The following is a 22,694-nucleotide window of genomic DNA, read 5'->3' on the forward strand; positions in this document are numbered from 1 at the left end:
TAGTGAGAGGGTTTCCACTTAACTGCAAAAATCCTACCTTTAGACCTCTTCTGTGCGGAGATCCAGAAGGGATCTCCCCCTCTTGCTCTTTCTTTCTTTGTCTCAGTTGTTCATTTTCCTTAGCTGTTGCTTCTGGGATTTCTCTTGCGGAAAAATCAGGGGATCAGGCTATTTCATAGCACTGCCATCCCAGTGGGGAAGGGGGGGGGGGGGTCCAAAAAACCTCCCCACTTAACTCAAAGTCCAAATCATACTTTCCAAAGTTAAAATGGATATCTTCTCTTCCCCCACTGTCTCTCGCAGCAAGATCCATCACTGGTGCTAGCTCCTTCACCCCAAAGGGGTATCAGGCTTAAAATCTACCTCTCTGTAATGTAGGAGAAGGACCCTCAGGCAGGGAGTGCACTGGGAGGAGTTACTTCTAAAAGAAACTCCTTGGGGTGAGACTGGGAGGCCTCACCAGAGTGTGGAAAAAATACATCTCGCCCTCTGACTCCTCTCTAACTGAATCCCACGGTGTCTTAAAATGGCTGGGCTAAATAGCACTGAGTCATCCAATCAGAGCCTCCAGGTGGGAGGGACCGAAGGGTGTGGGTGGCTCCCTCTCTAACAGGCCGATACAGTACAGTGCGCTCCGTTAACCCGCGATTGGACAAGCTAGCACAATTTTTACTGTATCGGCCCACTAGTGTACTATAAGGACAGGGATAGTGGCATCTAGTGGCCAGACCGGGAGGGTCTGTCAAATAAATATTCGGGGTTGGGTACAATAAAACATACACAGTTTCTCCAGTTCATGATCTCCAGAAAACCCTGATCAGTCTTTTCAACATGCTCTAAGCTCTCTTTATTTATCTGATATCAGTAGTTTGTAAATGCACTTACTAGTTCAAATAATTGTATGGAGATATTTGATGGATGGTCTGCAGTGACCCTGAAGGAAGCAGCTTCCTGGAGACTAAGGAGCATCCTTAGGCCAGCTACGGGCAACATGTCTTCAAAGAGTATGTGCAGACTGTCGGAGAATACAGGTGTGGGGTCTGGTGGAAGCTTCCAGAGAAAAGGTAGATATGTGGGCTCTAAATTCTTTAAAAAAATAAATAAAAGATAGATAGGGATGCAGGAAGAGATGCAAGGCAGGCCACTTCAACTGTTTGGTTCTCACTGTTTTGGTGTGTTTGTTTTGGTTTTTTTTTTTAATTCAGTGGCGGAAGAGTCATCCTGGTTTACGGTCAGAATCTGGATGTGGTCCAGGCACCCAAGATTCGAGTCATGGTGTCACCATTGGAACGCCGTCGCCGTGGTTTGGGAAGACAGCGCAGAATCATTCCAGAAACAGAATGCCCTGAAAATTCCCTGTGCAGTGTCCAGCAAGTGAGTTACCCCCTCCCCTTCTGAACCTTATAGATTCCAGCCTTTTCCTCTTCAGGTATCCCAAGCCTGCCAGCGTAGCCCTCTAGTGGAATTCCCACGGATTTCCCAGTCCATCCTCCTTCTAGTAGAACTGCATGATATCCTGGCCTGTTCCATTTCAGTGGGATTCCTGTAGAGATCCCAGAGCTTCCCCTTTCAATTGTATTCCTAGGTCCAAGTAGGATTTCTACAGAGACGCTACTCCATCTGTTAGTGACATTCCTATGGTGATCCCATCCTGTCCCTCTTTAGTGGGACTCCATCAACTTGACTTTCTGAGTTCTCAAACCTTTATATAAAGTATCACAGCAGTTAAAATGGTGCTCAGGTACAAGCTGTGGGCTCAGTGTTCCAAAGGTTTAGGTGCCTAACTTTGGAAATTAGGCACGTAAATCAGCTCCTTTGAAAATACACTAGGCCGGAGTCCCTACTTCTAGGGCCTAAAAAATGGGCAGATCTGGAGGTAGAGTTAGGGGGAAAAAAAAAAGCTAAGTGCTTAGCACTGCTTTTCAGCACTAGGCATCTAATTTAGGGGTCCCTTTGTCAAATAGTGTTAACATGCATTGCTAGTCAGTAGGCCCCGGACCTATTTAATCAAAGCACATGCTAGCACATAGGGAGATTTATTAAACCATAATACTTTATCGAGGGAGGAGCCAAATATCACGGCAGGGGGGGTATCCCCGTGATGTAAAGCCCCTCCCTTACAAACTATCCCAGCAGTACCATGGCGTGAGTTTTTATTGTGGCACAAATGCGCCATAAATAATCGTGCCATGCTACAGGGTCTAACTGCGCACCTTGGTCAGGGCTGCCTTCACTTAAATGATCCAAGGCCCAAATATCCCCCCCCCCAACATTAGCCAAATATCACCCCAAGGGTTTTTATAGACACACACACCCCCCCCCCCCCCCCCCCCCCCCCGGTGCCTTCCGAGGCAGCTCTGACCCCCTCAGAGGTTAAATAAAAAATTTGGCAGCGATGGTCTGCTCCCTTCCCAAACTCTTCTCCTAAATTAATAAAATTGCCCCATCCCTTCCCCCCAATCCAAATATTGAAAAATCCCTGGGGTCTAGTGGTCCTCCCCAACCTCCCATCCCCTCCTCCTAGGGGGGAAGGGATAGGGCTCATGGAGTGGTTTGTAAGGCTAAGGGGGGCCCTTTTTTTTTTTTAATTAAGAGGAGGGATTGGGGAAGGGAATGGGCCATCGTCATGTGGTTTCTCTAATTTTTTTTTTAATTTGGGGGGGCTAGAGCCACCTGAAGGCAGCAGGAGTCTCCAAAAATCCCCAGGAGTGATTTGGACATGGGGGGATGTTTCGGGCTCCTTGGCCCTTTAATTTTCCCACGGGACCATCAGGGACCTGCATTGGCATCCCATTGCTCCCTCGGGAAAATAACTACACCTCCCTCAAACGCACTAAAATAACAGGGCTGCCTTTTTTCTAAGTCAGCCGCGTTATTTCATTAACATGAAATTGCCTATGCGTAAACTTCTTTGCATGCATTAGAACATTTTCTGCATGCAAATATATGCAAAGCAGCTTATTTCCATAGGGAGAGGAAATCTGGTATATTGCATGGCAATATCTCAAGAGTAAACAACATCTAATGCGCATTACGTGCTGTTTGACTCATGATATCATATATCGTGGCTTAGTAAATCTCCCAGTTTGCAAAATAGGCTCCTTAGGTACCTAAATCTAAAAGCAGGTCTAAATTTAGCTTCCTGAGGTTTAGGAATCTAAATTCAGGTGAATTTTCAGCTGAAAATGTACATGCCTAGATTTAGGTACCTGAAACTTAGGAGCATAAGCGAAGCGCTGAGTTGTTTTTTTTACATTGACCACTGTATTAGGTGATCTGCAGTAGGATGAATCGCCAGCACTGTAAATTAGATTAAAATCACCACCTTTGGGTTAATCTCATGACGGGTGTTGGCGTTGTACTCTGTGGTAATTGATGGGGGCCAGCAGGGCTCGGGCATGGCACGGAGGTGACTCGCTTAAGGCAGGAGAGGAAGGGAAGGTGGCTGCCACTCTTGTGGCGTACTATGGCAATAATAATGACCGTATTTTTTTGTTTTATGCTTCGCTGCCAAATGGCTTTTATGAAACATTTTACAACCATCATATTACAGATAAAATCACGGTTTAAAATAACCCACCTAAAAATAAGACCCTGTCCAAACTTCCCCTTCAAACATTTTCCATCCTGACACAAGAGCAGTGCTGATGGGAGAGCCTTGGACTTAAACCAGCCCTCAGCTGGCAAGAGAAGCTAATGTCAGCGGCGGCAGACCGTCTGGGGGAGGTGGATACAAAGTAAGGGGGAGTGGGGAACTCCCCAGTCCCTCCAACAAGCAGTAGAAATATTTTAACAACATTTCAGAGAGCCAGCGAGTGGCAAAAGTATCCAGGGAAAGTTATGCACGTAACTTTTCCTGGATATTTCCTGGACTTGTACACACGCGTCTCCTGCTGAATATACTCGGACGTTATCTGGGTGAAGTTAGCACTGCGATGTTTCTGAACAGACCTGTGCATGCGTCTTTCTCCAGAGAGCGCTCAATATAAGGTGAATTTTCAAAGCACTGCGCACGTCAAAACCCGGAGATGAGCGTGTCCAACCTGTTTATAAACCTGCCACATACGCCACAGGTACCAATGCACGCAGGGAGAAAAGGGGCAGAGTGTGGGCAGGGCATGGGAATTCCAGGGCGGGGCCAAGCGTATGTAGCTACGCGTCCAGGTCCATTTCAGCGTAAAGTTACCTCTGCTATAGATGAGGTGTAAGTCTGGATAAAACTAGTTCCAGCCATCTGTGAAGTGCTCGAGGGGTCTGGGTTATCTGGAGGGAGGTCAGGGGAAAGAACCAGGGGGTCTTGAGGACATAGCTATAGACTGGGCAAACTGGTGGAAGAACTAGTCAAACTGGTCATTTCCTGATGCGCGCATGTTATAAAATTCCCTCATATGTGCGTGTAAATTAGCACACATACATGTGCCAGGCCTATTTTATAATATGTGGCTGTACCTGCGAGCAGGATATAAAATTGCAGCGTATAAGGCTGCATGCCCATATACACATTTATATGCGCACGCAGGCGCACGTTGTAAAGTAATTATCTGTGAGCTCACTAGCTAAAGTTTAGCCCCTCCCTCCAGAATGCCTCAATTGATGCCTCTTAAAGTCTGAATATATTTTACGGGCACAAAATGTGTGCAGTCAGCAGGGGGGAAATATCGACAGCTCCTTTTTTTGTGTATATAACTTGAAAAGTTACTTGCACAAAGGCTTTCAATGTTGACTTCATATAGAATAAAGCTAAAATGTTTGTATTTCCAATACTTCTACACTCTAGCATCAGTACAATAATCTGGACAAAAGGAAAAGGATCTGGTCCACCTGCCCAATGTTGGCCTTGACTTTGTTTATTCATCTCTTCCTAGTTTGAGGAACTGTGCCTGGTTAACTCATCCTACCTCATCCTGTGTAAGACTCCGGCCATTAACCTGCTGCTCCACAGTGCTCAGATCACCGTGGAGTTTATTCTGGATAATCTGCACTTCGACTTCAACACCCTAAGCCCTATACCATTCTCCTACGAGGTCAACCCTCTCCTGAAACAGCTCAACGCCGAAGACCCTGCCAAACCATACCGGCACAAACCTGGCAGTGTCATCTCCGTAGAGGTAAAACTACCCCCCAAAAACTGCTCAAGCTTCTTTCCTGCCAGAGATCTTCTTCTGATGTAGTTGGAATAGTCCGAATCGTTACTATTTGAAGTCAAGACCTTTAGGTTATGCATTGTGCCTGCATTGTGATTTCAAGCTCAAACCTGCTCAGTTTCAATGCTCAAGTCATCTTATCGCATGTTTGGTTACTGCCCAGCAAAAATTAGATTTCCCTGCTGATAGGGTCAATTTTTGAATTGTCCTCAGGTACTTTTTATCACTGAACTTTGTGCCAAGTTTCAGCGAGAAAGGACGCATGTATTTTTGCTTTGAAACCTGCTGTGGATGTCTGCATTTTCCTCTTCCATGGAAATAATGCACTTATTGTACCTGAATCCTAATAATTCTGTATGCTATTTGGAAAGGCAGTCTAAAAATCCCCAATTGTTACTGAGCTCGATATTCAGCAGGCCAGGGAATGGGAAGAGCTATCCAGGTAAAGTTGCTCTATCCAAATATTCAGAAGAACACACCCAGATAAGTGTTCCGCTGAATATACCCAGAAAAATTAACCCGAGGAGCAGAGGGAAATTTTGAAACCTTGTTTTTGTCCTGATAAAAGTTACCTGGACAAAGTCTTTCAATACTTGACCTCTAAAAAATGATTATATAGTTGAAAATACAATCTATGTGATTATTTTTCTACCTTGGCTCGAACAGGTCACCAGTAACACCAGCTAATGTGGCTAACAATACAAAGCAGGTATTTTTAGCCATATTGAGTTCCACATTCAGCCAGGCGGAGAGCAGATAAGTTGGCCAGATAAATTTACCTTGCTAACTGATGCCAGATATTCAGCAGGGTGATCCCATCTCCGACTATCCGGAACCTAGTCAGATAAGCTTATCCGGCTAACTGTAAGACTACTTTCAGGCAGTGCTAAATGTATCCGGCTAACTTGGCCGATAGCACTGACTATCAAAATTACCCAGCTAACTTGGTGGGGGCAACCTAATTCCGCCCTCCGGTTATCCGTTTAAGTTTTATTTGGCTTAACTACTTAGCTGAATAATCTGGAGGCGTTCAGCAAGGAGGAATTTCTAAATTCCGCCATTTGTCCTGCTAAGTCCCAGTTTGGGGCACCGACCACTTTTTTTTTTTTTTTTAATCCATAGAGAAAGAGGGGATTGGGGGTGCTGGAGACTGTTTTTTGGGGGGTTTTTTAATTTAATGTTGGGAGGTTGACTGGCCAGATTTAGATCTGCTCTTGCAGTGCCTATATTTGGCTGGTCAAGTTAGGAAAAATAGTGCTGAAAATCAGCATTAGCCACCTAACTTTCTTCCACCACCCTAATCCCGCCCCCAGGCCCGCCCAGATTTTGACCAGTGCTAAATTTAGCCTCCTGGTGAAATTCTTACAGCTAAATCTAGCCAGTTAGCCCAGTCAGTTTTCAGAGGCTTTGATCCAGCCGGCTAAGTCTTTACCTAGGTGGCTAGATCCCTTTGAATACTGACCTCAGAGTTAATAGATAAGTCTGTTTTCTAGGGGGAGAACTTGGACCTGGCGATCTATAAAGACGAGATGGTGGCAATGATCGGGGAAGGTGTCTGCATTGTGAAAACACTGACAAGAAACCACCTGTACTGTGAGCCTCCGTCTGAGCAGCCTGCTCCACGGCACCCAAGCAAACGGGAGGGCGTGGATTCCCTGCCAGAGTTTACGGTAAGTGTGGGGGAACAGAATTTATCAGGGGAGGGGGGGGGGGAATGGAGAGGGAATGGCATGAACCGGCCAGGGGTGGGGAATGATGGGGAGAGAATGAGGAGATGAAGGTAGAGAGATGGTACGGACCATCTGGTATGGCATACTTGAGGAGAAATACTTTCTACGGAGAAGGATAGAGAAGATTGCTGGGGACCCTGAGACTGCGGGGTGAGGGAGGGTAATAGTGGAGAAGACAGTGAATATGTTGAGAACCAAGATAGATCGTGGAGTCTCTTGTAGGCAAAACTGAAGGGATTTATTTATTTATTTGTTCAGTTTTATATACCGTCATTCGGTGCAGCCATCATAATGGTTTACAAAAATCAAACAGAGAATAGACCATTAAAAACATTGATGCATAAATTAATAGTGGGAAAGAAGAAGGGATCGGGGAGAGGTTAGTGGAGAAAAAGGGAGCATAAGGAAAAGAAGGGAAAAGGATTATGGTAACAGTATTGGTATTTAAACATCTGAAAATTGAGTGGAAGACAAGAGGAAGAACATAGTCCAGAAACCAGAGGAACCCTAATGTGAGGAGGAAACGGTGTGTCGGAGGAAGCTGGTGAGAGGGTGCATTGCTTATGGGAAGCATTAAGCGTGTACTGGGGGAAGAGGATCACGTGATGTGACTGAGACTTGTAAATCACAAGGCTTTGGAAGTGACCCTCCAAGTCTGAATTTCTCCTGCAGGTGCAGATAGGAAATCTGAACTTCCTGCTGGGGAGAGTCCAGTACGACACCGAAAGCCAGCTGACCTTCCCCTTGGAGGCGCAGATTGGACTAGGAGTTGGAGCATCTTTCGTGGCCTTGATTGTCCTCATTATTGTTCTCATCTACAGGTGTGGGAATGTTCTTCCTGAGCCTGCTCCTAAGGCTGCTCACAGGATATGAACAGTCAGGAAAGGCAGGGCTGATTATTTGGTTATGGAAAACATGCATGCCCCAGAGTGTGTCTTTAATCAGATTTGTGTAAAAGTGAGTGGCAATGGACCTACAGTTGAGTATTCTTTGAATGGTAACAAAACCATTGTGGGAAAATATGAGGCCAAGAACAGGAGGATAAAATTCTATTTATCCATTGATCCCTGGAAAAAGTCAGAGCCATTGTAAGCAGTGGTATTCTCTGCAGTGTTTGTCTCACTCCAGACCTGCTGTTTGGCTCTGTTAGCAAGTAGCACATTTAAGACTAATCGGAGAAAATTCTTTTTCACTCAACGCACAATAAATCTCTGGAATTTGTTGCCAGAGGATGTGGTTAGTGCAGTTAGTGTAGCTGGGTTCAAAAAAGGTTTGGATAAGTTCTTGGAAGAGAAGTCCATTAACTGCTATTAATCAAGTTTACTTAGGGAATAGTCACTGCTATTAATTGCATCAGTAGCATGGGATCTTCTAGGTGTTTGGGTAATTGCCAGGTTCTTGTGGCCTGGTTTGGCCTCTGTTGGAAACAGGATGCTGGGCTTGATGGACCCTTGGTCTGACCCAGCATGGCAATTTCTTATGTTCTTATGTTCTTAAGGTTATACATTACAGTTCTACCATCCTGCCCAGGCAGAGTAACATATTGGAGACGTGATCCTTCGTAGGCATTCCTCACAATGAATGTGTAACTTTACTCCTGATTTCATGGCTGCAGATCCCATGCTGGGAACATGAGTAACAGGTCTGCTTCCTCCTCTAGACGCAAAAGCAAACAGGCCCTGAGGGATTACAAAAAAGTTCAGATTCAGCTGGAGAACCTAGAAACCAGTGTTCGGGATCGCTGCAAAAAGGAATTTACAGGTAATTACCCCTGAACATGCATGCTTGGCACATCAGTATATAATTACACCCACACACAGACACGTCCCAGCCATCCTAACTGCAAAAGCAGGTCACATATAAGTAAGACATGGGGAGGGAAAGTTTCAAAGCCATTGATATGGTCAAAAATTGTTTTCCATGCATAAATTGGACGTCTGAATCACATCCTTTTAGTTGCATTGTAAGAAAGTGTTCCTGGGGCGTTCAGGTTGGGGCACGATAATAACGCATGTAGATTGCATTTTTGAATCCTCCTAAAAGCACCCATGTATCACGCTCCTGCTCAACCCTGCCCTGCTGCACCCGCTGGGCCTGGCCCCCCCCCCCCTCCCACCCCCAAGCCCTACTTCCTTCTCCTTCTAAGAGTTGGCCTCATGCCAAGAGAGACAAAGAGACTCCATTTTCAGAGAATGACATGGCCACTGCTTTATTTCTTTTCATTTCAGATTTACATAATTATAAACTGGGACCATCTGGGCAATTTTACAAAGCCATTAGTAGCTATGCATAATTTTTCTGCCATCGCCCCAAGGCGGGAAGCTGCCACTCTTGTCCATTGAAAACCTTGGAATGGTCCGGCCTTTCCTTATTCTTAACTTGTGGCGGCGGCATTTTATTATTATAGGTTAAGGAATGGCCGGACATCTTCCCATTTACAAACTGTTGCCTGGATGTTAAGGGTAAGGAGGCCCATCCGAGTTATAGAAGCAGATGATGGCCCAACCTCCTCCCTCCCAGCTTTATTTATTTATTCATTCATTCTTGCGGTGCATAGAAGGCCTGTCCTGGCCATAGAAGCACAAAAGCAAACTGCCCCTGCCCTAGTGCCATCCTGAATGAACTTCATCAAGCTTCACTGAAATAATGTAAACAGCCAGAAAACGAAACCGTATGTTAACTGTAAGGTATGTCCAGATGGATCTTTTAAATGCACCATTGGCTCTGACAATGGCTTATTGCTTGTCAGAGACTACCCGTCTGTAAAGCTACAACCATGTTTCCGTATAACCCACTCTAAAGACTTGCGAGTGTTCGGATTCATATATATCTCCATAAACACACAGTGGTCGCTATTCAAAAACCATTTAGATGGATAACTTAAAGGTTATCCATCTAAATGACCAAACCAGAATATTCAGCCAGATTGTCATGAGCAAGAGGAGAGAGCCCTAGGACCGCTGCTGGGTTGATGCTACCTGGGTGGTGCAGGCACAGCCCAGGTCCTGGCAGGCAGCAGCTGAGACAAGATGAGGTGAAGGCAAAGCCCAGTAATAATCTGATGTCAAGGTGGGTGGCTAGCAAAGAGGTTGAGATCCAGGCCAAGGTCAAGGCAGGTGGCATACAAGCAGGATCCAAGAAGCAAAGGTCAGGTCAGGAGGCATTTAGGTGAGGTCAAGGTCTGTTCTAAGTCAGCACCGAGAAGACAGTCTGAAGAGGGAAGTGGGAACAGACAGTGCAGAAAGGCAAGGTTGGGGCGAATTAGGAGCTGGAGGCAAGGGATGGAACTGGAGGCAAAGGCAGGAACTGGAGACAAAGGCAGGAGCTAGAAACAAGGAATAGAACTGGAGACAAAGGCAGGAACTAGAAGAAAGGCAGGAGCTAGAAACAAGGACTAGAACTGGAGGCAAAGGCAGGAACTAGAAGAAAGGCAGGAGCTAGAAACAAGGACTAGAACTGGAGGCAAAGGCAGGAACTGGAGACAAAGACAGGAGCTAGAAACAAGGACTAGAACTGGAGACAAAGGCAGGAACTAGAAGAAAGGCAGGAGCTAGAAACAAGGACTAGAACTGGAGGCAAAGGCAGGAACTAGAAGAAAGGCAGGAGCTAGAAACAAGGACTAGAACTGGAGGCAAAGGCAGGAACTGGAGACAAGGGCTGGAACTGGAAGCAAGGAAGGAATTGGAGACATGGAAGGAACTGGAAACAAGGTCTCTCCAGAGAGACACATACCTGTGCTTGTGACCAGAGAAGTTTAATGTGCTAGCCATAATGTAGACTGATTTCTTACTGACGTTGTTCTCTTTTTTCTCCTATATTTTCTGTTGCATGTTTTGAAATCTCCTGGCTAACTGTGTTTGTAATTTATAGAGCAAAGGGCTCTACCCCACTCCCACCCACCCTAGGTTTCTTCTTCCTAAATATAAGGACTTGGTTATTATTAGCATTTATTAGCATTTTTTATATACCGAGGTATAGCAGAGTTGCCTTCACTCCGGTTTACATACAGAAACAACATGTTACATTGAACGATGTATGAAGTTTACAATTTAAATTAACGATAATGAATGAATAACAAGATAACACAGGATAGAACCCTGAATAGATGAACATAGATCTCAAGATGCATTGAAGGGCATCTGTATCAATGAAAACAGGGAGGTTGAAAAATAGCAGAATAAATAAAAGTATTTTAAAGTCATTGAGAGCTATCTTTAAAAGATTGGCTGAGTAACCAGGATTTTAGGTCTTTTTTGAAGGATTTTAAGTTTTCTTGATTGGTGAGGGAATGAGGTAACAAATTCCAGAGCTTAGGGCCGATGATGGAAAAGGCTCTGTTTCTGGTGGAGGATAATTTAGCCTGAGGAAGTGAGGGAATCACTAGATTAATTTTGCTGGCAGTTCTTGTAGTTCGTTGAGAGCAATGAATGTGAATGATGTCATCAAAGGCGGAGTAGTCGGCTTTGTATATTGCTTTGTGGAGTATGGTGAGAATTTTGAATTCTGCTCTTTTTTCAATAGGGAGCCACTGTAATTGGTTGAGAACAGGTGTAATGTGATCAGCTTTTCTTTTGCCTGTTAGTACTCTGGCTGCAGCATTCTGAAGGAGCTGCAAGGGTCTCAAAGATGATTTTGGAAGGCCGATCAAAAGGGAGTTGCAGTAATCCAAACCTGAAAAAATGAGGGCTTGAAGGACGGTTTTGAAATCATGGGGGTGAAGTAGGGGTTTTAGATGTTTTATAATTTGAAGTTTGTGAAAGCCTTCCTTTATTTTTGTGGAGATGTGTTTTTTGTAGATTAGGTCAGTGTCTAACCAAACACCCAGGTCTTTAACGCTCTCTTTGAGATGGACAAGGGTCTTGTCAAAGTGGAAGGGTGGAATTGTTAAATGTTAAGTGAATAATAAGACTAAAATACCAATCTAACAACTTGTATAATAGTCACTGTTATCAGAATGGCTTTTATTCAGTGTAACATTTATGGTGCTTATGTCCCAAGGCTTACCATTTGGAGACTTAAGGCTTGTCCAATTTGTTTTCAGCTGTCTGCAATGAAAAAGCAGGTGATACATTTAACAGAGGAATTGGTCAGATTTTTAAAAACCTGCCCAATCTTGATGCAGTCAGAATATCTTCCTCAGTTTCCTCAGAAGATTTAGAATCCCAAGAATAAATGGTTTACTGTCGGGCCGATAAAATGCGCGGGAGAGCCGGTGCTCCGAAGCGAGTACCCGCTCTCCCAACGCGCACCCAGGCCACTCCCTGGGGTCGCAATTTTGTATTCAAATGAGGGCCCACAGTAATAAGGAGGCGCTAGGGACTCTAGCGCGTCCCTGGCGCCTCCTTACTAGCAGAAGCGGCGGCTGCAGCGGGTTTGACAGCCGACGCTTAATTTTACCGGTGTTGGTTGTCGAACCCGCTGACAGCCACTGGTTCGGAAAACGGACGCCGGCAAAATTGAGTAGGCGTTAATTTTTGAGAGTAAAATGTGCTGCTTGGGTGCACATTTTACTTTCTGTATGGCATGGGAATAACTAATAGGCTCATCAACATGCATTTGCATGTTGCGGGCGCTATTGGTTTTTGGGGGGTTGGACACGCGTTTTCCTCATGCTATTACCCCTTAGGGGCGGATTTTAAGAGCCCTGCTCGCGTAAATCCGCCTGGATTTACGCGAGCAGGGCCCTGCGCGCCGGTGCGCCTATGTTCAATAGGCCTTGCGTCTAGGCGCGCCAGCGGCCCGCTGGGAGGCGTAAATCCCCCAACAAAGGTGGGGGGGTTTAGACAGGGCCGGGGGGGTGGGTTAGGTAGAGGAAGGGAGGGGAAGGTTAGGGGAGGGCGTTAGCGAATTCCCTCCGAGGCTGCTCCGATTTCGGAGCGGCCTCGGAGGGAACGGAGGTAGGCTGCTCGGCTCGGCGCGCGCCGGCTACACGAAATCGGTAGCCTTGCGCGCGCCGATCCAGGATTTTAGCGGCTACGCGCGTATCTACTAAAATCCCGCGTACTTTTGTTTGCGCCTGGAGCGCCAACAAAAGTACGCCAACGCGCCGTTTTTGAAAATCTACCCCTTAATGTATAAGGGGTAATAATAGCGTGTCGAAAACGCGCGTCCAGACGGGGGCTAACGGTGCTCTCGGCTGAGCGCCATATAGATAATTTTAATATCTGGCTCAAAACCTGGTGTAAGGAAAATGGTTTTGGATACATTGGAGGCTAGGGCCGTGTATGGAGCAATACAAGGTTATATGGTAAAGATGGCCTACATTTGTCTGTGATAAGAAAGAGGATGCTAAGTGAAAAATTCAGATTGTACATTATAAGGCATTTAAACTAGGAAGTGGGGGTGGCAGGAGGTGGCCAGTGAAATTGGAATGTCACCCCCAAGCAATACAGGAAGTGGGAAGGCAAAGTAACAAAATCAATCAGTTAAAAAAAAAATAGAAAAGGTGACTAGGAAGAGCAACTGGAAAGATGTGATCACAAATGCTTGTAATTTGAGCAATAAAATCCCAGACCTGCAGGCCCTAATGGTAGAGGTGGAATTGGACATTGTTGCTGTTATGGAGATATGGTTCACTGAGCCTCATGACTGGGATGCAGCCATCCCGGGCTATAACTTGTTAAGGAAGGACAGAGAGGACAGAAAAGGGGGAGGGGGAGCTCTTTATGTCAAAACCAACATCCAAACAACTGAATTCCAAGGGACATAGGGTAAAGAAGAAGCATTTATATGGACCATCCTAAGAAGAGAAGATGGTGCTTCCATTTTTACTGGTGTGATCTACAGGCCTCCAGCCTAGACAGATGAACTGGACAGAGACCTGATCAAGGACATCCAAAAGTTGGGAAAGAAGGGAGACATGTTACTCTGAGATTTTAATTTTCCAGATGTAGATTGGATCATCCCTTCTGCAGAATCTACAAAAAGTAGAGATAGTGGATGCCCTTCAAGATGCTCTGCTCAAACAAATGGTAATGGAACCCATAAGGGAGGGTGTGATCCTCGATCTAGTGCTCACTAATGGGGATAATGTCTCTGATATTCGGGTAGGAGCTCACCTGAGCAGTAGTAATCCACAGATGATATGGTTCGATATTGAAAATAGGATACAGAGAAGTCACACATGCATCGGTGGTGCGGTAATCCAAAAGAGCTGTATGTGATGGAGGGGTGAAGGGCTGTTGTGCTTGGAGCAAGAGAGGAAACTTGGGGTGATAGTGTCTAGCAATCTGAAGATGGCAAAGCAGTGTGACAAGGCAATACCTAAAGCCAGAAGAATGCTGGTCTCACCTGGAGTCTCAGCTGGAGTACAGTTCTGGAGACCTTTTCTCAAAAGGAACAGAGACAGGATGTAGGTGGTCCAGAAAAGGGAGACCAAAATGGTGGGGGGTCTCCATCAAATGACATATGAAGAGAGGTTGAAGGACCTAAATATGTATACCCTGGAGGAGAGGAGATGCAGGAGAGATATGATACAGACTTTCAGATACCTAAAACATTTTAATGATGCACAATCAACAAACTTTTTTCGTTGGAAAGAAATCAGTAGAACTAGGAGTCACAAAATGAAACTCTAGGGAGAACGACTCAGAACTATGTCAGGAAATATTTCTTCATGGCAAGGGTGGTGGATACCTGGAATGCCCTTCTGGAGGAGGTGGTGAAGACAAAAACAATGAAAGATTTCATAGAGGTATGGGATAAACACTATGGATCCCTAAAAGTTAGAGGGTGGAAATGAAGAAAAGAGTGCATGGGAGTAACTTGCTGGTGTGGCAGTTACTACCCTTAACCAATAAGCCTTCATACTGTTGATGCAACTCCATCATTGCTCTCTGCTTCAATGGCAGGGGGAAAAGGGGAATTGGATTCAGATAGCAACCAATAATGACATTGAATTTTACAGTCCAGGAAAACAAATAAGCATGGGGGTAACTTGCTGATGCGGCTGCTACTACCCTTAACCAATAAGCCTGATACTTTTGATGCATCTCCAACAATGCTCTCTGCTTCAACAGCAAGAGGGAATGGGGAATTGGACTCAGACAGCAACCAACAAGAGCCCTGACTTTGACAGTCTGGGAAACTGATAAGTATGGGGGTGACCTGTATGGTGCGGCAGATGCTACCATAAGTATACTGGGCAGACTGGATGGACCATTTCATCCTTTTCTGCCTTCATTTCTATGTTTCTAGGAACTGGAGGCAAAGGCAGGAGCTGGAGATAAGGACTGGAACTGGAAGCAAGGCAGGGCAAACTGGAACAGGGGAAATAGACTAGGCAGGGTATAGACAGACAGAACAGGAAGCAGGGACACACAGATGGGTAGGCCACAGAGAGGCCTAACCAGGGCAAAGGCAAGACAGGGAAAGCACTTGGAGCAGGCCCATTGGGCAACCTAGACACACCAGCAAAAGGGCCACCTGGAGGCCAACAAGAAACAGAACAACAGACAGACAAGGAACAGACAAGGCAAGGCAAGACAACACAAGAACTAGGAACAAGGCAAGGCAACAGATAAAGAAGAAAGAAAAGCAGTGCATGATCAAGAAGAAAGGCAACAACAAGGCACTAGGATGGCTAGAACAAAGAGCCAAGGTGACACGATAATGAGGCATTGAGTTGAAGAAGAGGCAGGGTTAAATAAGGCTGATCTTGCTTTGTCATAGAGCCATCAAGGCGGTGGCTAGAGAGGGAGAGAGCAAGGCTCTGCGAGGACCTCAGTCCTCATCCCCAAATAATTGTGAAACACATAAGGTGTCACAATGTGTGCTAGTGAGCCCTTGTGCCACTTCTGTTAGCACAAGATAGGTCTTAACTGGTGGCAGCTGACACACCATGGGAGCAAGTCTTCTGCCTAGCCAACCACCTCCCCTTTAGGTTGAATACGCAGGTTCTGGTGGCCAATAGGACTTTCCTGAGTTGATCTGAAGGCGGTAGTGAAATACCGGTGTTTAAATCCCCCTTTCCTGATGAGGTCATCAGCTGGCACTGAAAGAGGTTTTCCTGCCGCAGGGCCTATAAGGGTGCACACGCTCACCTAGGAAAATGCCAGCAGGAAGTAGCATGGCAGGGTGAGTTGAGCTGGTCATGGAGTGGGCTGCAGCCGACAAAATGTAACATAAAGCCTCTCGGGCTAATTGCCACCTCTACACCTACCACCCAGATTATTCATAAATACTTATCTCTGACCCTCCCTCCTCCACCTGCCTCCACCTGCCTCCACGCCCCTACTAGTCCCGAATTAAAGAAAATAAGCCCAATAAAATAAAATATAATAAATAAATAAAATCAACTCAATCTAAATTAAACTTCAAAACCCCAAACCAAAAAGAAAAACAATATTTCGGTTAGAAGAGTTATCAATTCCATTGGCATCCATGAGAAAGGTACTGATCACCTATACACATTAAACAGAGCTATATTTTAAATATTCCTGCCATCTATTTTGTAGCTTTGGCTCAATAGAACAGGGAGACTTATGAGATTTACTGAATGCTTGTGAATGTTGTGGTTTGTGTTTTATGTGTGTCTGTCCCCTAATAACTTTGGAATGGCTTGACCTAACCGCACCAAGTTTTGTATGAAGGTAGATCCTTGGGAGAGCATCAGACTTTTCCACTCATCAAAGTTTATGAATGATATGGGGAAGAGGAGAAGAGTACAGTAGTGGGCAAAATTCTCACCTTTTGAAAAGATCCATGGAGAGGTTATCCACAGGATATTTTCTATTTGGGCATGCTTATCTTGATTCAAAACATCTCTTAAGATGACCCCAGGTCAATTCAAATTCAGAAAGCGTATCATATCAACAGTTAACGTTTCTGACATACAGCCTCTCTCCATATTCTCTTCCACAGACCTCATGACCGAAATGATGGATCTTACCAGTGATCTGGTTGGCACCCGAATCCCTTTCCTAGATTACAAGACGTACGCAGAGCGGATCTTCTTCCCAGGACACCGGGAATCACCTTTGCAGAGGGACCTGGATGTGCCAGAGTGCCGGCGGCAGACTGTGGAGCAAGGCCTGGTGCAGCTATCAAACCTGCTGAACAGTAAACTCTTCCTCACTAAGGTAAGGGTGACAAACTTCACTGCTCCATCCTTTAGAATTACCGTATATACCTGTGCATAAGTCGAGAAATTTAAGTCTTAAAAAATTAATCTTAAAAAACAGGGTCGCCTTATCCACCGGTCAATGCTAGTTTCCTCCTCCTCCATCCTCCCTCCTCCCCCTATTCCCGGTCGTTCATTCTTTCCCACCCTCCCCTATGGCTAACCCTGGCCATTCACTGTTTCCCTCCCTCCCCCTCCCAATCCCTTAACTCACTCGCTGGTAGCAGGATGATGGGCATTGCGACTCTTCAGATCCGTCCTCCCTCCCTCCCCGCCAGGGCCTGATTGGCGTACTTAGAGCCATGTGGTTCAAAGTGCGACACTGGGATCCCATGGGGGAAGAGGAGCATCTGAGCAGCTGCAGCTCCTGTCGTCGTCCTGCTAGCAGCGAGGGAGTTAAGATATCGGGAGGGGGAGGGAGGGAAAGAAAGAATGAACGGGGATAGCCAAAGGGGAGGGACGGAGGAAAGGAGTGAGCCACCGGTGATAGTCATAAACCCCCTAGGTTTTACCCTAGACTTATCCACGGGTCACCAACAATTTTCTTACTTTTGTGGCCCAAACAATTCCCTCCACTTATCCACAAGATTGACTTATACACAAGTATATCATTTCACGTTCTAATCCATGGCGGAGGTACTCCAATGAGCCTCTTTATACTTTTACTCACTGGCAAAAATGCAAGGGCACACAGGAGCTCCAACACTTTTCCGTATTCCAGTATTTCTTGGAGAAGTGTCAACAGGCAAACATTTCTAAGAAAACATCCTCCTTAGTGCTGAGTGTGATTACTTAGCTGCCATTGTACTAATAGAGGTGTCAATATATAAAGTCACCTTGTTTCTGTTGTTGTGCATAGGACATTGAATATTTACATATATAGCACCTATGCAGATGACCCTCATATGGCATTCCTTAGAACAAACCTGAAACAAGAGCCTTGGACTCCTTTGCGGTGCTCTTGTAAGGGTACTTTTAGGGGATTCACTTTTGAGATAGATTAATTGATGGCACTGAAAAAGCAGACATAACAGCATAAAAAGATTGAATTGATCAAACTTGTGGAAATAGCCAAGGCTAACCAGAATGCAAAAATATGTCAAAGATCAGATTAAGTTTTGCCTTCCGGGCTCAACTTACAAGAATGCAGTATTAATAATAGCATATATTTATTTTATTGTATTTATTTGTCACCTGCTGACAAACTCTAGGTGACTTACAGTAGCACATATTCATAATTGTTCTATACATAAAAAGCTTAAAATAAAATAAAAGACAATAAAAACAAAAGGAAAAAGAAACAAAGAAAAAAGAATACAATCCCAGACAAATTGCTTCCAATAGCAGCAAACAGTAAGTGCCGAACTTAATAATCATTCCTCAAGGTATGGCAAATTAAAAAAACAAGTTTTCAGCATAGACTTAAAAGATTTTGTACAAGATGTCAGCTGCAGCTCCACCGATAAAGAATTCCAAAAGGTGGGAGCTGCCACTGAAATAGATCCCTCCCGAGTCTCGGCAAGTCAAGCAGCCCATTATGATGGTATATGCAGGAGGCCTCTCTGATATAATTGCAGAGCCGGTGGCGGATTGTAGAGATGGAGCTTGGCATCGGCCCATGGAAGAGAGTCCAGAGTCACCAGTTTTGGCAATGTATGGACAATGGTTGTAATTTTATATTTCACTCGATAAGCGACAGGAAGCCAGTGAAGACTAGCCAGCACGGGAGAAATGGGATCTCTCACACTCTGTACTGAGATCAGACATGCGTTGGCATTTTCAACCACCTGCAATGCCCTGAGTGCATAATCTGGTAAACCAAGGTAGTCAGAGTGACAGTAATCTAATATTGGTAATATGAGGATCTGAACAAGAGTCCAGAATTCTAATGGGGCTAAGAGGAGCTTGAAACTCCTAAGTATTCGTAAATTGATAAAAAAAACAACAGCGTTTACTATAGGTTTAATTTGGGGATTGAAAGAAAGATATTAGATAATACCAATCAGTTGGAAAATGTTATGCAAACAAACAACTAATCCATTGGTGTGTAGGTTTGGGGGAGGTGACGTATTTAACTGACTGTAATGGCCTAATAGTTGAGCTGGGCGCTTACATTGCTTGGTAAGTTGCATTGCTCCTTATAAGGTCTCATAATACTAATTAAAGCTTTTTCTCTTATTGGCTGTTGGTGTTCAGTGTTTACTAGTGCTCCCTGCCCTCTGCTTCATCATTCTAGGTAGGCCAAGGATGAGACTTTCATATGCACTTGCCAGGTACTTGTGACCTGGCTTGGCCACTGTTGGAAACAGGATGCTGGGCTTGATGGACCCTCGTTCTGACCCAGTATGGCATGTTCTTATGTTCTTATGTTATTTAGTTTATTCATACTTTGGAGAGTCAACGTACCTTTTCCCCAAGGGACCGAGCATATGTGGCATCTCTCCTCACTGTGTCACTGCACGGGAAGCTGGAGTATTTTACCGACATCCTGAAGACTCTCCTGCATGACCTGGTAGAGCAGTATGTGGCCAAGAACCCCAAACTAATGCTGCGAAGGTGAGGATCCCGAGAAAGAGCTGCTCTACAACTCTGTTTCCTAGTTTGGTAACTCTGTACATAGGATATTGCTATGAGCAAAATGCTATCAAAGGCTTTAGGAGACTGCTTCCACTCCTGTGCGGTTAAAAGAAAGGGAAACCAGAAAAGTGAAGGCCTTCCAGCTGTCTTCTGCTCTGTCGGCCGCAGAGGGAGGATGGTTGCTCCTTCAGTGGCGGCTCTTTTTTGAGGGGTTGTAAAATAGCAGATTTCGGGATGTCCGAATTCCTCGGTCTTCCCCCATCAGTGATATTTCCACTACTCTTTATAGGGAGTACTCTTTGCAGGACCATAAACTCACCTATAATAGGGCCATCGGGTCTCAGCACAATTACATTTGTCTGCTTCTTACCCCACAGGGATTCTTAGAGACGAAGACAGAGCCTGGAGTAACTGGAAGATCCTTTGTCCACCTCCTATAGAGGATCCTATGGGGAGGGAGGCTAGAACAGGAGCTCCTCTCCCTTCCAACATTAATACCCTTCACTAATACTCTTGCGACAATAACCTTCCTTCTGAAAAGGCCTCAGCTGTCAGTTTATGCAGGTTAAACGTTATGATAAATGTGATTACTACTTATAAGATAATGGGAACGCCATCCATGTGAATTCTGCTGCTGCTGATTTCTATAAAGCAGCTCCGGTGTGGCAGCGTAAGGCCAGCCCTGACTTACATTTTGAATTCCGGGAGGAAATCATTTATCTCAGGCTTCAGGGCTCCCATCAGTGAAAAATAGTTGCCTGTTAGACCTCAGTGATTGCAGCTGTCTAAGGCAGCGCGACCTGTTCTTCCAGCGAGGGACTTTGGCATCTGAACCCACAGTCACCTGTCCCTAAATCAACTCCTACCCCCTAAGCTAGAGGAACAGTATCCTGACCTCAGTCAGCAGATCTCCATACCACATCCTCCATCCCTGAGCTAGAGAAACGGCCTCCATACCGGAGTCAGCAGGAAATCTGTTCTGGCTTTAGCCTGGTCTCTGGCTCCCATTTTAGAGCATCATCAAGATTCTTGTTTTCTGTCCACAAAGGCAGCGTGTAAAGTTTGTTCCTTACCCCTTTCAGGACAGAGACTGTAGTGGAGAAGCTGCTGACCAACTGGATGTCCATTTGCCTGTATGCCTTTGTCAGGGTAAGGCAGCGTCTACCAAGACCCTACATTTCCAGGTGCTGTGTTCCATGCACCAACATACAATGTGGTTTTTCACGATGCTGTCCCTTGAGATGTTCCTCGCAGCGCTGCTTTCTACTAAGCTGGGTGTGGGGGGGGGGGGGGGGGGGGAGGGGGGTGGAGGGAGAAGACACAAAGTATCTTCTCTATAATGATTATAGGCAGAGGAGAAACAAAGAGTGCAGAGAGTAGCAGCTTACAGAAAGAAAGGAGTGGGATTATGGTGGCACATATTAGAATAAGGAATATATTAAGGAGGCAATTTTCAAACTGTGTCCATTGGGACTAAGAGTTTGCACACTTTTTACCTGCAGGCTTTGCACCAGTTTTCAAAGCGAAAGTATGCGTGTACTTTTGCTTTGAAACTTGCAGGTACAATGCACCTATTTTCACTTGTTCCTGCTTTTCCTGCAGATAGATGTACTGGAAAAGTGTGCCTGAAGATTGAAAAATGCCATCTATAGGTATACGTTTCCTCCCCTGACCTAAATACATGCCCGGAAACACTTCCTTTTAATGCGACTAAAAGTCCCTGTGTTGCGAAATACTGTTCCTACTTTTAGCCAAACTGAAGGAGCACAATGTTCATGTAGATGATTGATGTAAGTGAAATGCTTTAATTTAGTCACATAAATCACTTTAAAAAGTGCCCTCCCCAGGTCTGACATGAGGGTTGAGGGCCTCCGGGGTTTGCTGCCTGCTCAAGGTCATGCTTAGCTTCCTCAGGCCTCTGCCGAACTGACAGCAGTTTGGGTTTAGTTGGGTGGGTGGTGAGGGATGAGGGGATTTTGTTATTTTATTTTTTTTAAAGTTCTTTATATGCCATGATCACACTTTTGGGTTTTTCTCCTTCCTAGGACTCAGCAGGGGAGCCACTCTACATGCTGTTCCGAGGAATCAAACACCAGGTGGATAAGGGGCCAGTCGACTGGGTAACCGGAAAAGCGAAATACACATTGAATGATAATCGGCTGCTCCGGGACGATGTGGAGTACAGGACTCTGGTAAGAGACTCTGCAGGAACTAATCATTTATTTAAAGCTCTTTTTCAAGACCTCCATCTTGCCTTACTGTTTATTTCAACCCCCCTTTGGGGCAGTCAACAGTAGTCACATTGCCAAAGTAGAGCCTTTATGGACGGAAATTCTGTGTGTGATGGGGAAGATTATAGCGGTGGGGTACACTACCATCCACCTAGCCAAAATGGATGATGAAATGCTAACAGAAATTAGGGAAGCTAACAAATTTGGCAGCACAGTAATAATGGGAGATTTCAATTACCCAAATATTGACTGAGTAAATATCCTATCAGGACATTCTAGGAAGGTAAAGTTTCTAGATGAAGTAAATGATTGCTTGGAGGAGCAGCTGGTACAAGAATCAACGAGAAGGGGAGCCATTTTAGACTTAATTTGTACTGAAATTACGAATTGTGAGAGGTAATGGTAGTGGGATGCTTGGCAACAGTGACAATAACACAGTCAAATTTGACTTAATGACTGGAGGGAGGACATTAAAAGGTGAATTTTAAAAGCCCAGTGCACGCATCAATTAGGGAATGTGTGGAGAAGCCGGGCTCACAAGCGCTGACTTTTTTTTTTTTTTAAAGCAGTCAGAAACATGCAAAAAACCTGCAGCAAGCACATCTGAAACGTTTTCAAAAAGGGGCAGGGCATGGGCGTTTCAGGGTGTGGGATGAGATGCAAGTTAAAAAATCAAAGGATCGAGCCATTTCTGAGGGATTTAAAGGGTCTGGGATAACAAGGGGGAGTGTAAGCTATCAAACCAGAATGGTTTGGAGGACCTTGCTGTTAACTAGCTGAACTGGTGGACGAGCTGGTAAACTGGCAATGGCGTGGGCATGTGCCCCTTTTAAAATCCCCTAATTTATGTGGTAGAAGTAGGATTTGTGTGCCCATGTATATAGCCACTTGA

General features: G+C 45.1%; 1 protein-coding gene across 5 annotated transcripts in view; it reads left to right on the forward strand.

Moving 5' to 3' along the window:
- The window catches only part of PLXNB1 (plexin B1), a 176,494-nt gene that overhangs the window by 123,112 nt on the left and 30,688 nt on the right, over positions 1 to 22,694 (forward strand). For all 5 annotated transcript variants that reach the window (XM_029601112.1, XM_029601113.1, XM_029601115.1 and 2 more), the window contains 9 exons: positions 1,206 to 1,374; positions 4,866 to 5,108; positions 6,638 to 6,814; positions 7,547 to 7,695; positions 8,535 to 8,635; positions 16,736 to 16,953; positions 19,372 to 19,550; positions 20,654 to 20,720; positions 21,617 to 21,763. In XM_029601112.1, coding sequence (XP_029456972.1) covers positions 1,206 to 1,374; positions 4,866 to 5,108; positions 6,638 to 6,814; positions 7,547 to 7,695; positions 8,535 to 8,635; positions 16,736 to 16,953; positions 19,372 to 19,550; positions 20,654 to 20,720; positions 21,617 to 21,763 — 1,450 coding nt within the window. The remainder of the gene's footprint in view (positions 1 to 1,205; positions 1,375 to 4,865; positions 5,109 to 6,637; positions 6,815 to 7,546; positions 7,696 to 8,534; positions 8,636 to 16,735; positions 16,954 to 19,371; positions 19,551 to 20,653; positions 20,721 to 21,616; positions 21,764 to 22,694) is intronic.

The sequence above is a fragment of the Rhinatrema bivittatum genome, chromosome 4 (assembly GCF_901001135.1).
Source record: "Rhinatrema bivittatum chromosome 4, aRhiBiv1.1, whole genome shotgun sequence".
NCBI classification, from domain to species: domain Eukaryota; kingdom Metazoa; phylum Chordata; class Amphibia; order Gymnophiona; family Rhinatrematidae; genus Rhinatrema; species Rhinatrema bivittatum.